Source organism: Borostomias antarcticus, assembly GCF_949987555.1.
Source record: "Borostomias antarcticus genome assembly, chromosome: 20".
Classification (NCBI taxonomy): domain Eukaryota; kingdom Metazoa; phylum Chordata; class Actinopteri; order Stomiiformes; family Stomiidae; genus Borostomias; species Borostomias antarcticus.
In genome coordinates, this window is record NC_140253.1 from 7,198,083 (window position 1) to 7,212,470 (window position 14,388).

At 43.6% G+C, this 14,388-nt stretch overlaps 1 protein-coding gene across 1 annotated transcript; it reads right to left on the reverse strand.

The window, feature by feature from the left end:
• Positions 1 to 235: 235 nt before the first annotated feature.
• On the reverse strand, positions 236 to 14,165 carry cnga1a (cyclic nucleotide gated channel subunit alpha 1a; the record flags this gene model as incomplete). Its single annotated transcript, XM_084454505.1, has 8 exons — positions 14,125 to 14,165; positions 13,990 to 14,034; positions 13,755 to 13,895; positions 13,536 to 13,640; positions 13,227 to 13,333; positions 12,313 to 12,923; positions 11,050 to 11,969; positions 236 to 248 (listed from the first exon to the last, which is right to left on the reverse strand). The coding sequence occupies exons 3-8, from the start codon at positions 13,850 to 13,852 to the stop codon at positions 236 to 238; spliced, it is 1,854 nt and encodes a 617-aa protein (XP_084310631.1). The 5' UTR covers positions 13,853 to 13,895; positions 13,990 to 14,034; positions 14,125 to 14,165.
• Between the last annotated feature and the right edge of the window lie 223 nt (positions 14,166 to 14,388).

The window sequence follows — 14,388 nt, forward strand, 5'->3', positions numbered from 1 at the left end:
GAAAGATAATACATTGACATTTATTACCTTTTAAAACTCGTGCCCCCGGGACGCAGCAAACGTTGTGCTTAAACAACACAGTAGTAGCTAACTATTCTGGCGTCTATGGATATCATGCGTTTTTTTAGCTCAATGATATCATGGCAGAGTTGAGAAAACCGAAGCGAAACATCACGGAGGAAGCCAGAAAAAGAAAAAGACAATCTGATAACGTTAAGACAGTATGACTGTGCACTTATTCGCAGAGCCTGTGGGGGCGCAGTTCAGAGAAAACCGGAGAAAATGCTATGTATTGCTTTAAGTCCAAAAAATGAATGGAGGTGAATAGGCTTCTGTGTTTGTGGCATCCTCCGGGTCACAGCCGGCATGGGGTGGTTTGGTGCACTCCAGACTCTCCCCTTTGCTTTGGTCAATAGTGCATAACTAATCTGACACACGCCAGATGGTTTTCTTGGCCTAACCATCTGGGAACTCTCCATTGGAAACTGTTTGGAAAAGGTCAGGCACTTTCAAAACTACTTGGAGTGTAATGTGTCTGTGATGTTTTACAGTAGGATATATGTACAATGTGTGTGCTGTTGTGATATGTGTCCACAGTGCGAACCTACTGTACAGACAGACAGCAGTCATTTGCAGGTAGTGCAAAGGGAGATAGAGTCAGAGGGGGACATGAGCCTTATTGATGAGGCTGGTGGCAATGGGGAAGAAGTTGTTTTTTGTGGCGTGAGGTCTTGTCCCTGATGGACCGCGGCCTCCTGGCGGAGGTGAGTGGTTCAAAAGGTTATGTCCAGGGTGGGAGGGGTTGGCCACAATCTTTCCAGCCCGCTTCAGGGCCCTGGAGGCATTGGCATAGAATTAACTGGGAATGCCCAGGACATGTCCCGACCAATATCCAGAAACTACTGAATTGTCCCTAGCGTTTGATACACAAACGCCTAAAAAAGCTCCTTCTCTACTAGTCCCGCCTCCCTAGCTAATAATATTATAGGATGTATATTATAAGATTGGCTTGCCATTTCTTGCTAACGCGTGAGAGGCTGGCTGTGGTATCTGGTTGAATTTGGTTGCACGGCGACAAAGCTCAGAGCCTCCACTATAGTTTTGTGCCCATAAATACTGTACAAATTGCATGCACATCAAGAAAGCCATTTCTTGCCTCCAGCTGGTACAAAATGCTGCTGCCAGGCTTTTAACTAATTCAAGGAGACGAGACCACATTACTCCCACCCTTGCCTCTTCCCTGGTTGCCTGTAGTTTTTAGTTGTTTAATAAAAGAGTAAAGAGTAAAATAAGAGTAAAATGAGTGCGGGAGTGAACTATCAGAGTTATATTTTAGACATGTTAGTCCCCAATGAGCCTGAGCATAGCCTGAGATCCTCAGGTAGGGGTCTCCTGGTTATTCCAAAAACATGCCTTATCACCAAAGAGGACAGGGCTTTTGCTGTATGGGCCCCTCAGTTGTGGAACTCCTGCCTAAGAGTCTCAGACATGCTAAATCAGTATCATCTTTTAAGTCTCTTCTCAAGACTCATTTTTATGTACAGGGAAAAAGCGTAAAAGCGTTTTCATAGCAGCTTTTATTTATGTCATTTTATTTCTTTTTTTATTCACATTATTTTCTTCCCTTTTTACTGTTATTAGTGGTTCTTATTTTATCTCTTACAGTACAATGTTTTGTGTGTTGCTTTATTTTGTTTGTGAAGCAAGTTGTATTATTATTATTATTAGTAGTAGTAGTAGTAGTAGTAGTAGTAGTAGTAGTATTGTTGTATGTATATGGGACTGGAGATGGAAAATAGCAACAGCTATAATGTAGTACAATGCATCTTCTCTCTAAGGAGACTAATGTATTTGTATGTTGTCCCTGAAATAAACTTTCCAAATAAATAAATAAAGTATCTTCTGGCTGGAATTTGTTATGAGGCACAAAGGGATGCTCTTGTATGCCTACCACAAAGTGGATGTGTTTGCACATCACAATCCTCTCAAGCATTATGGTCTTTTCTTTGCTGTTCAAATCCCGGCTCCTCCTGATGACATGTTGAAGTGCCCTTCGGCAAGATATTGAACCCCAAATAGCTACCAATGAGCAGGCTAGCACCTTGCAGAGGTCTTTATTGCAAAGTGCTTTGGATAAAAGTGCTATATAAGTCTGTGTATAAGTGCAGTCAATTTACCAATGTTAAAAGGTATGTGCAGTTGGATGAAATTGCTGTTTGCAGCCTTCAGTACCACTCTGGTGGTAGAACGCTCTGTGATTGAACCAGCTCAGTGACCTTGTGGTTAGAGTGTCTGCCCTGACATTGGGAGGTTTGGGTTTGAAGGTTGATTGAGTGAACACAACATCTTGTGATGGATAAATAGCAATCTATAGGTGAAGGGTTAACCCTGACTCTTAAAATTGTTCAGTGATGAGATTTACATACTATGGTTACAGTGACAAATCATTAAGGGGTATATACCACTAAGATTAAAAAACAGAGTTGTACTGTCTGATCATTAGTTTTTCTGGGAGACTTTCTATCTTCGTCACACTTGTAAAACATTGCCCCTCTGCAGAAGTCGATTAAAACTAGTGCACACATTTATATGCATTTGAGAATTAGGCTACTTGTTTCTTGTTAACCCGTAAAGAGTATTCCACAACAGTCTTCAGACAGGTATTGGATTAAAATCCCAAAATAGAAAGGTTTGCACTAAGATACCTAAAGTGAAATTGCATTACAAATTGCAAGGAATATTTCAATGCTGATTATAGAACTTTTGAAATATTATTTTGAACAAATTAACTTTTGATTTGCACAGACATTAAATGTGCCAGTCAAGTTTAAACATGTTAATATGCAATACCACAATCTCTTCCTTGGTCAAGGAGGTCATCAGGTTCCATACAACAGCTGCACAAGGTGCTGTTTTCAACCATACTGTATCTTTCTGACCTGAAAAGGGTTTGCTGTAGAACCGTACTGAGGGTTTGCTGTAGAACCGTATGTGGACCACACACAGCGTGATACAGGAACACTCTGATAACCTCCATGCACATGCCAGCTATAATATTACCTGACTTAAATGATACACACTCGCGTCATACTGTACATTTTCATTGGTTACAAAGCTTGAAATAGATCCACTTGAGAGAAGCATCTGTTACAGGCTGTAATGTGAGTCAGTATATAAATTAAGGCTAATCAATGCCACATGAACTTTGTGGAACATGCAAATGTAAAAGTGTTCAACTCCCGTGTCTGTGTCATTGATTACTGTAACTACAGTAGCCCTGTAAGGCCTACAGTGGCAAAATCACATACTGTGGGACTTAGAGGGATATAGTTCTCAGGTATATACAGCACCCATTTGAATCTTCAGGTACTGTATACTCTTTAGAATCATATACTGTATACCCTTTAGAATCATCAGGTACGGTATACTCTTTAGAATCCTCATATATACCCTTTAGAATCCTCAGGTACTGTATACCTTTTATAATCTCCAGGTATACACCCTTTAGAATCCTCAGGTGTACAGATGCAAAATGAATACATACTTTAGTCTAGAGGCTACATACTACTATTAGCATAGTTTTAATGTTGGGATATCCTCAGATTAATAATAAAAATACTACTTCTACTACTACTACTACTAATAATAATAATAATAAAGGGTGGACCCATCTCAGGGACATGATTCAGCAGATGACTGAGTGTGCTACATACTTGAACGAGATAGTGAAATCCACCAGGGGAGAAAGAGATAAAAGGCACAGTATGCTGTCCCCCATGCCAACATGAGTCTTTTTAATTACCCTTTATGTTGACACTGATTGACGCAAACAAGTCCAACACAGCAATTTTGCAAAAAGGGTCAGCAACAACTGTTCTGCCTTCATAAAATGGCAAAGTTCCATGTTGCTCAGACGAAGTTGTACATTGAGTCTAACATTGTCTGCAATCTGCTGAAATGGCAATCTCAGCGTCAAGGGAAAAACCGCTCTCTCCAAAACAGTGAAGGTCAGCAGTGTTTGCACTTAATAGCACATATCCAACTAAGTAACCTCACTGACCTGTACAACAGACAAGCACTCATTCACTCTCACCATAATTTCCCTTCTGAACACCCTAGCCAGGGGGTAGAGAGTGATGTTGTTCTTAGTAAGGACATTGTGTCAATGAGTTGATGATGGACAGTGGCTTGTTATTATCGTTTTTATTCACTGTATTTATCCTACTGTTTTGCATCATATATATTTTTATTGTCTGGTCTATTTATTGTCTTTGCATCTATGACTGCTGTAAAACCGATTGCCCTTCGGGGACAAATAAAGTTGAAGTTGAGTTGAAGTTGAACAGATCTGTACAAGTGTGTTAAGTTTGCACAAACAGGATGGGGATGTTGCGACTGGGGCCTGGGGGACATTATTTATTTCTTCTTAATGAAATGACTGGAACCAACAAGACAAAGGACAGGGGTGATGGGGTGATGCGAGTGTGCGTCTCTCCTGTGTAGGGTTGCCTGTCTGTGCTATACAGAATGTGTATGTTTTCCCATGCAACATACAGTATGAGGAAATGTGGGGATAATACATGCTATTGTATTATTGTATTATGACTTAAGACTTTTACCTGCGGTAGAGCAAGGCAACATGACCAGAGAAAATCCCCGGCCCAGCATTGGGGTGATACCATTTTTCTTTCAGACCGTGAACGAGTCCTCATTTTTTCAGTACTTGCCGTGTAGCCTTCCTACCGATACTAGTAGCCTACTTTTAATAATACTGCAATTTTCAATTGAGTTCTCTCTCACATCACCTGTTGGCTGCCAGTAGTGTAGCCTACACTCTAGCTAACTAACTACTAAGCTAAGCTGTGGAGCTGACGTTAGCTAGCTAAGGTCAGGGTTATATCCCTGGTATACAGTTCTGTCAGGGAACATTCATTGCGCCATTAACTTTTGTCACTCGGTCTGCACTGGTATCTACAGATAATATTCTATTAATACAACAGCTAATTCCGACCGTGCATTGTGATTGGCCGAGACACATTCGGAGGTGACACTTTTCTCTGAGGTGGCTTCACTTGCAGCCCCCCACCTTTTATATAAAAAACACTTTTTTGCACTTGCACAAGCCTGGCTTCATGACTCTGATCATCGCCAGAGTGGACTATCAGTAGGGGGGTTTTGCCGGCGGTTAATTATAGGCATGTGAGAAATTAATGCACCTACAGTATCACAGGAATGTGTTTCACTCACTGGCCTAATGCCTCAGGTCTGACTAGCTCAGTAGGCTCAATTAAGGAGAAACCCTGAGAGGTCAGGCACCATGCAGAGGAAAATGACTGAGGAGGGCTTGAGGGCGCGTGATGAGCAATAGATGGACACATTACCTTAAGCCAGAAGGCTCTCGATCAAGTTGCAGTGGTATTTTTCCTGGAGGAAATGGTTGGAAATTCATGTTACAAACACTGTTTAGACAGTGGAGATGGTTGTGGACTTCAGGAAGAAATCCCCCCCACCCCCCCCATCACCCTGAATGGCTCCCCAGTCGCCACTATGGACTCCTTCCGCTTTCTGGGCACTATCATCTCCCGGGACCTCAAATGGGAACTAAACACCAGCTGCCTCGCGAAAAAGGCACAGCAGACGATGTACTTCCTGAAGCAGCTGAAGAAATTCAGACTACCAAAGAAAATGATGGTGCTCTTCTACACCTCCATCATCGAGTCCATCCTCACCTCCTCTATCACCATCTGGTACTCCGCCACTACAGCCAACAACAGGATCAAACTGCAGCGTGTCATCAAGTCCTCCGAGAAGGTGATCGGTTGCAACCTGCCCTCCCTCCTGGCCCTGCACAACTCCAGGACCCTGAAGCAAATTGCAGTCAATCCCTGCCACCCCGGCCACAATTTATTCATGCCACTCCCCTCAGGCAGGAGGCTGTGGTCCATTAGGACCACGACTGCTCACCTCAGAAGCAGCTTCTTCCCCAGGGCCAGCAGCCTCATCAACGAGGCTGGTGTCCCCCTCTGACTCCCCTTTTTTAATCTTATCTTATTTTGCACTAGTATTTTGTACTGCTCCTTGCACTGTCCTGTCGTTGCACTGTCCTGTCTCATCCCTGCACCCTGTCCAATGTTGTCTCCACATTATGCAGCACGTCCAAAAGCAAATTCCTAGTATGTTAAAACACTACAACGGCAATAAAGCAAATTCTTATTCTGATTCTAAAAAGATTTCATTTGCATTTATGTTTCATTTGCATTTATTTTGACAATATCAAAATTGTGTAACATACTGATACATGTGTAGAATTTTACAAAATGACCTTTAACAATAAACTCATTTAGTGGCCTCCACCTCATTCCCCCGGAGAATACACTCATATTGTAGTCAAATCCGAAAAGCCATTTCCTCTTCTTCATGCTTAAATCAAATGTCTTCTCACATGTGAATGTAACATGAAGTAGCATACCCTGCTGTGCCCTCAGCAACAACAATAACAACAATATTAAAACCAAACAAATGAATCCCATTCAAAGTAGCCTACTTTGAGCATTGAGAATGCAATGCTCTCAGAACTCCCCGGGGGTGTTTGGGTGTGTGCACTACGGGGGGGCATTATTAAGTGTAATGTTGACGAGCTAGAAAAGATGGCTTAAAAGAGTGTTATAATAAAAAGACCTTTGGGGCCCCATTATGCGTTGGGGTGTAATTAAAGTGTTTACAGTTCTGGCTGTGGTTATTCACGCGGTGTGACGGTGGAGACACACTAATAAGTAGAGACCTCTGAGGTCTGACTGAGATGGAAGCGAGTCTTCATTTGTATGGTGCGCACGCCATCCCCTAGCTTCAGACGGGAGGGTATTTATTCCCAGGGTCATACATGTATGTTCCCAAAGCCCTATATTCCCAAGGCCCCTTTGTCCCCATCGTCCTATGTGCACAGGGTCCTGTGTGCCCCAGTTCAATATTCAGTTACCAAACATTAAGTACATTTTACAAAAGGCTTTATGTGGCCAGGGACTCATTTTCCCAGATCACTACTCTCTCTGTATTGAAAGCCCATGGTACACAGAATATACAGATGTTCACTTAAACTTAATGAGTTCATAAAAGATTCATCAGGTTTTTGAAAATCTTAATTGCCGAGAGAAAAACAATCTGTGTTTACTGTTCAGCATAGCACACACGCACAAGAGTTAATCAACACGTGTTTATACACTGTATTTACATGAATGCTATGGTATGGAGTTCATTTTACCCCAGCTGAGGGAATATTTACAGCCATCACCGGAGTGTAATGGCATAACAGTTACACAAAACACATTTCTCCAAAGTGGTGTTCAAAATCTATTTGGAGCACATTTACCTGGAAGTGCTGTCCTGAGGCATTAGCGTCAAGTGGTGTGTAAAATGAAACCAATTAAAAGTCACTCCAATCGTGTGTAAACTAGTGGTACTCCCCATCTGTGGGGTTTATCGTTAGGGGATCTGTGGATGAAGTCTTGTGCCAGGGTTGGCTTGCAGACGCTGCCCTCAACAGTTCTGTTTAATGCCAGTGACAGCAGCATGTCAAGACATGTCATAGTTGTCACTATGGTTTTTGAGGAGTTTGACAATTTCTCTCTTAGTATCTTGTTACGTACAGTAACTGCCTAAAAGTGAATGCCAACAGAGAATGGGAGAAGGTTGACTTGAATTCCCAGATTTGATATATCCTTCTGATTTACTTAGGGACTAATGCTCATTGCCTGAATCACAATTATATTACAATACACAAAGACCCACGCTAGCTTTACCTGTAGATGCTGTAGTGAGTGAAGGGATCAGCCTTTAGTGTAGCTTGGTAATCACATTTCCACCATAAAGAATAGTTATAGTGTGCTTTACGCTATTTCTGCAACTCCAATGGTCACTAGTAAATACGAACATGAGCAGACCTCAATCATAGACCTAAGTGACAGAACCAATCCCACCGCTGCCACCTTTATCACAAATTAGGGGTTGCAGTGTGTGTGTATGTGTGTGTGTGTGTGTGTGTGTGTGTGTGTATCTACTGAAAATGCCTGTGGTGTCGGTGAGTGGCAGTGACCAATGCTGCCGGCACAAAACTAGATTATTCTATTACTCCCTAACTAATGTGAGATTGGGAGCTTTCTTTGGGGAAATAACTTTTTTTCTCCCAACCTTATTTCCCCTGTCTACACTCTGTACGGCTCATCCATTGTTTAAGAGAACCTGGTCTGCAGAGGCCTTGCCCTTCTACCCGTGTCTATCTCCACGGGAGTGTGAAGGACATAATCCACCTAATAAAGGCAGGAACTCTGTCTGTGTGCGTATCTGTATCCCAAACTCCTCGACAACTGGGCACTGTATGGAATTGATATGCGGCAGGTGTATTACTCAGGACCCGAGGACGTGCATGTGTTGCGTGTGAAGTCGTTTGGATCAGCAGCTCTCTAGAGTTCGGTCCCGAATAGAACAGGCATGTGTTAAGGGGCAAGGACCCAAGGAAGTGCAGCCAGAGGGCACTTTGTTGTCATGTGTATCCTCCACAGTGTCATAACATAACTTGCTAACTACAGCACCTACATGTTAGCAGTAGCTGATACAGGCAGACCAAGCCCCCAGGAACAGCTTTAGGCTGAGGCAATTTTGGAGTAGTGGCCAGGCTCGGTATTGCAAGTCACGTGAAGCCACGGGTGCCACCCATGGCCTACATTTTGAACAGGCATTGCACTAGTGCAATACACCCACAGAAGTGTTCATGGTCTCTTAAAGTATGAATACAAACAGTTGTCAGTGTGCATATTGGTAATTCACATAATATGTATTGACGTAAAAAAAAAAAAGATTTAAAAAAAAGGCTGGCATGAAAAAAACTGTTGGTTCACCCAACCAAAGGGAACTCATCTCAGACACAAGCTCTATTATAGTCGGTATTCAGGTAGAAGATGTGAAGTGAGAAAGCCTGTGGAGAATACAACTTGAATGCTTTGTATGTTTCTCTGCCAAATTAAATGAAGCTTTCACCACAAATAAAGCAGCTGTTGCTATGTTTTTGAATGGTCCGTAGTAATCCGTGTGGCTCGGAAGCTGATGAGATAGAAGATTGGTGAGAAGATTGACACTTTCTTACGCTTTCCTCACTTTCAGAGCTTTTTCCTTTGGAGATCTAAATCATTTGTTGTTGTTTGTTGTTTGTACGTGATTGCTGCAGTGGCTCCCAGATACCATCTTCAATGGAGTGCCTCTCCCTCATTTCCGATGCTTCTCTGCACTTGTTGGTACTGCTTTCTAGAACTAAAAGTAAGCACCTGATCAGAAATAATTCCAGTCAACTTCCAGCAACAGAATATTATTGCTTTTGATGACATCACTGATGGGTGGTGTGGTCATTATTTATGACTTCCAGCATCAATACTGTCATATACTCCGGGATAGAAACAATGTGTCTTTGTAGGCTATTTGGTTTGATGCACTGTAAACTCCCAAGTGGGTGAGGAGATAAGAGTAGGCCTATCAGTAACAGTCTATTTTCATTACTCCACACAACAGCAATAACAACAACAACAACAACAACAACAACAAAAGGCAGTATTTGGAAACGAAGTGTTCCATTGCATTGGTCTCTATGAAGAATGGCAAGGCAATTGTGGACTAACAGCACCTAATCAATGAGATGCTATTCGACCCTACCTTCGACGCCCTGTATCAAAGCTGTCATCGCATTACTTTCCCCCCCTTCATTTTAATTACTCCATTCCCTCCCACCGACAATCAACCCCTTCAAAAACCAAAAAAGTGTATAATGTCAAATTGGATGAAAGCAGAGAGAGGAGCAGAGAGGGAGCTGCGGTAATGCAGGCATCAGAGGCCTGCTGTGTGATGTGCCGTGTTTAATCTTGGGTGGAAAGAACTCTATTTTTTATTTTACCATTCCTGTTGCACAGAGTGCATGGGGAGAATTCAACAGACTACAATAGTGATGAAAGGCCCCGTAAGATGGGAGTCAGATAAGGTTAGGTGATAGCCTACACATTATTGATCTAAGGATGACTCACAAAGCTTTTAAATACTGATGGATTCAGATAGTGGAAATGGTAAAGATGCATAGGGAGAGAGAGAGAGAGAGAGAGAGAGAGAGAGAGAGAGAGAGAGAGTGAGTGTCTGTGCGTGTGTTCAATCAATCAATCAAAGCTTTATGTGTAAGCTTTTATGTGTTATGATTCAAGCTTTAGACAGCCTAACAGTACTGCTATGAAGACTGCTAGTCTTCTGCCAAGGTATTCCGTTTGTTGATAATAAATTACTGTAATACGATTTATATTTTCACAAATAGCCTACTCAAAACGTTTTCTTGCACATGGGAAGCTCACCTCATCTCAAAGCATGAGGCGATGAAAAGCTGCCCTCTATCGCCCTCTTGTGAACGAGTACATGTATTGCTTGATTTGTATAGTAAGATGTCTTAGGTCAGTGGACTGGATCTGTCTGGGATCTGTCATTCATTCGAACAAGGAGCACAATGAAGTCTGTTCCTCAATCCAACGTTTTTATTTGAATGATGTTCAGCTGGAACCTCAGCACCATGCTCTTCTACACGAATCCCATTGACATGAATGAACAATATTCCCTTCCGTTGTTGTCTTATTTAATCTACCTGCTGGGAGAACTATGTCCTGAATCTTATCCATATCTGATGTTTTTCAGTCTTAACACAGTGTCCCGCAACAGTGACTTTCACAGAGGAAGTCTTCTCACCTTTTTTGTGTTGTTTGTTTTACCCAACCAATCCCATTGAGATATCTATTGAGGCTAGACAGAGGGATGCTACTTCCTTAGCAAAAAAAACCCCTCCCCTGTTTCTTCTATTTCTTCTCCTCTTTTTTCTCAGGTTCCTCCTCCTTTTTCTCCTCCCCTGCATCTGATTCTTCTTTCTTCTCTGGCTCCTCCTCCTTTTTCTCCTCCCCTGTCTCTCCTTCCTCTTCCTTCCCTGGCTCCTCCTCCTTTTTCTCCTCCCCTGTCTCTCCTTCCTCTTTCTTCTCTGGCTCCTCCTCCTTTTTCTCCTCCCCTGTCTCTCCTTCCTCTTTCTTCCCTGTCTCCTCCTCCTTTTTCTCCTCCCCTGTCTCTCCTTCCTCTTTCTTCTCTGGCTCCTCCTCCTTTTTCTCTTCCTCCACCTCTGCTTCCTTTTTCTCCTCCTCCTCCTCCTCCTCATCCTCCGGGTCCACCTCCACACCGGCTAGGTGCTCCATCATGGCGATCCGTTCCCTGATGGCCTTGTCCTTGGCGTTACAATCTCCCAGCACCTTGGCGAGCTTCATCTTCATCAGCTCCAGCATTCCGTACATGCGGTTGACCTTCTGCTCCAGGTCCTTGGTGTCGGGCATGATGTTAGCTGGGTCCAGGTCCAACAGGCCGTCCCTCAGCAGGATCTCGCGACCCTTGTCCTCAAGCATGCCCTTGGCATCCGGGTACTCCGTCAGGGACTCCATCAGGTCATCCTTGGACAGGCAGAAGAGATCGGAGTAGCCGATGCTCCGGATGTTGGCGGTCCTGCGGTTCCCCGCCTTGCTGCCCTTGATGTTGAGGATGCTGATCTCGCCAAAGTAGCTGCCGTCGCCCAGGATGCAGAACTGCTTGATGCCGTCGTCGGCAACGACCGCCAGTTTGCCTTCCTTGATGATGTACATCTCGCGGCCAATGTCACCCTTCTTGCAGATGTAGTCGCCGGGGCTGAACACCTGGGGGCGCAGTTTCAGCACCAGCTCGATCAGCAGGCCCATCTCGCAGTCGGCGAAGATGCGGACCTTCCTCAGCGTGGCCAGGTGGACGCTAATGCCGATCTCCGCCCTCAGCTTGTCCGGCAGGTACCTCAGCACCTCTCTCTCGTTCTGGGCCTTGCCGTTGTTCCACAGGTAGTCGAACCACTTGATGACTCGCGTCTCCAGGTCCTTGTCGACCTTACGCACCTGTTAAGGAGGAAACGGCAGGCATTAGTGACACAGGGTATATTGTATTCATTCGACATCAACATGGCATCACTCTCAGGAAATCAATTGATAGCTTGATGTGATGATGATGATGATGATGATGATGATGATGATGAAATGGTGTTATGTGACCTGGGTCATTGAAGTGGGTAAATGAAAAACACCTCAGGTAGAAGTATTTTACAAGTCTGGATCAACACTCTGCACAATATGATAGGTCACTAAAACTTTGATAAACTTTGAAACTATGATAGGTCACAAAAAAATTGAGGATGGCCTCAATGGTCTCCGCCGTCGCATCCCTGTGTGACCTCCCACGCACCTGCATGTACTGCTTGATGTTGTCGATGCGGGCTTGAAACTGGGCCTGGGCTGCATTCATGTTGGTGATCATGGAGCCGATGTTGCCCACGATGGTGGCGAAGACCAGGACCCCGATCAGGAAGTCGGTGGTGTGGAACACGAACTCCGAGTCCAGTTCCGGGGGCGGGGTCTCTCCGACGGTGGTCAGTGTCAGGGTTGACCAGTAGAGGCTGAATGCGTACTTCCTCATGGGCTGCCCCCAGGCAGGGTCGTCTGGGTTGTCCAGCGCGGGGTAGACCCAGGGGTCCGATCCGAAACCGATGGACTTGGAGAAGGAGTAGTAGAGGCAGGCGTTCCAGTGGGCGATGATGATAATATACATGACCATGTTGCAGATGCGGAATAGGTTGGGGTAGTTGGTCTTGGTCTCGGTGCGGGTGAAGAACTCCATCATGCGGTTGATCCTGAGCAGTTTGTTGACGCGGATCTCCGGGTAATCCATCCCTAGGTAGAGGTAGAAGACGTCGGTAGGCAGCATGGAGACCGCGTCCACGCGGAACTGGAGGCTATTGATGTAACTGTCCCGCAGTCGCTGCTTGTCTTTGACCAGCAGGCCTTGCTCCAGGAAGCCTGAGCGAGGAGAGGAGAAGGTACGATTCATGATTGTAGATTAGTATGGTACTGTACTCAAAAGCTTTATGTTTTCTATCAATGTTTAATATTTAACTTTAGATTCCATTAAATTAAAATTCAAAAAGCTACAGTACATCCGATCACATGCTGTGGCACTACTATCATTTCAGAATGAAGCAATATAATGGATACAATTTTTCAAAGTTAAACTCCTGGGGAAATTTGATATTGCAACATAATCCCTGATTGCTTTTAACATTTAATCTTACACTTTGTGTACCCCTATGTGGGCACCCTCACCTGTCCTGGCCCTGAAAGCCATATCAGCCAGGTAGACGATATCTGAGCAGTAGTCCAGAATGAGCCAGATGGCTAGGTAGTCATGCTGTAGCTCCTCAAAGCATGCCCTGGATGGAGCATAGCAAATCCTGTTTGAATACTCTTAAATAACATGTAGAACATTTCTCCCTCTCCACTGAAACATGTAGGCCTACTAGGCTACTGGATTGGTGGCAGTGATGCACAGATCATACTTTCCCCTGTATAAGACAGGGCCAAAATATTGGATCCTTGCAACCCCCAAAAAAACACTTTGGGTTTTGAAGTTACCTTGCTATGATCATTGTCCAATTGTACATGACTGGCACTGTGATGATAAATAGCCAGTTGTAGTACAGACTGCCCGCTGGGTTGATGACGAACATTTCTTTGGGCCTGCCAGTGATACAATACATGTAAATCAATTGATTGGATAGAGTTGATTTTGATTGGTTTTGCTGGTGAAGTGTTATATATTGTTGTTACTGTATATATTGTTGTTATAAGCACCCCTCCTTTTTGTCCTTATCCTTCTCTTTTTCCTTCTCTTTCTCCTTTTCCTTCAGTTTCTCTTTCTCCTTTTCCTTCTCCCTTTCCTTCTCTTCCATTTCCTTCTTTTCTTTCTTATCCTTCTCTTTCTTTTCTTTCTTCCTGTGAAAATCAAGGAAATGTTTGAATTTGTTCAGCAAAATTAATTCATGCAGTACAAGCTCGGTGATGAAATACTTTGAAAATAATGTTTTACTCCTTTTTCTCTTTCTTCTCTTTTTTCTTATTTTTCTTCTCTTCCCTGGGGAGAGTCAATTGAACAAAAGATTTATGTCAGCTTAAGTCAATATTTGCTGAAATGTGGTAATTGAATATACAAACTCATACGTACTCGTCTTCATTGTTATTGCTGTTGTTCACATTGAACAGACAGCCAGGGTAGGGAGGGTGTTTATCTCTGAACACAAGAAAACACGCAGAAATATTAATTCACTCTGAAATATAAATACAATAGCATGACACACATAAGGAACATCCCGTATCAAACTGTGTGTCAGATAGAGGTGCTGAAGCATCGTTGTCTACATGTCATCGTCCTGGCTGTCCTCGGTGTCTGAAGCCATCAGTGGGCTGACACGAGGGGCCACAGTCAGGT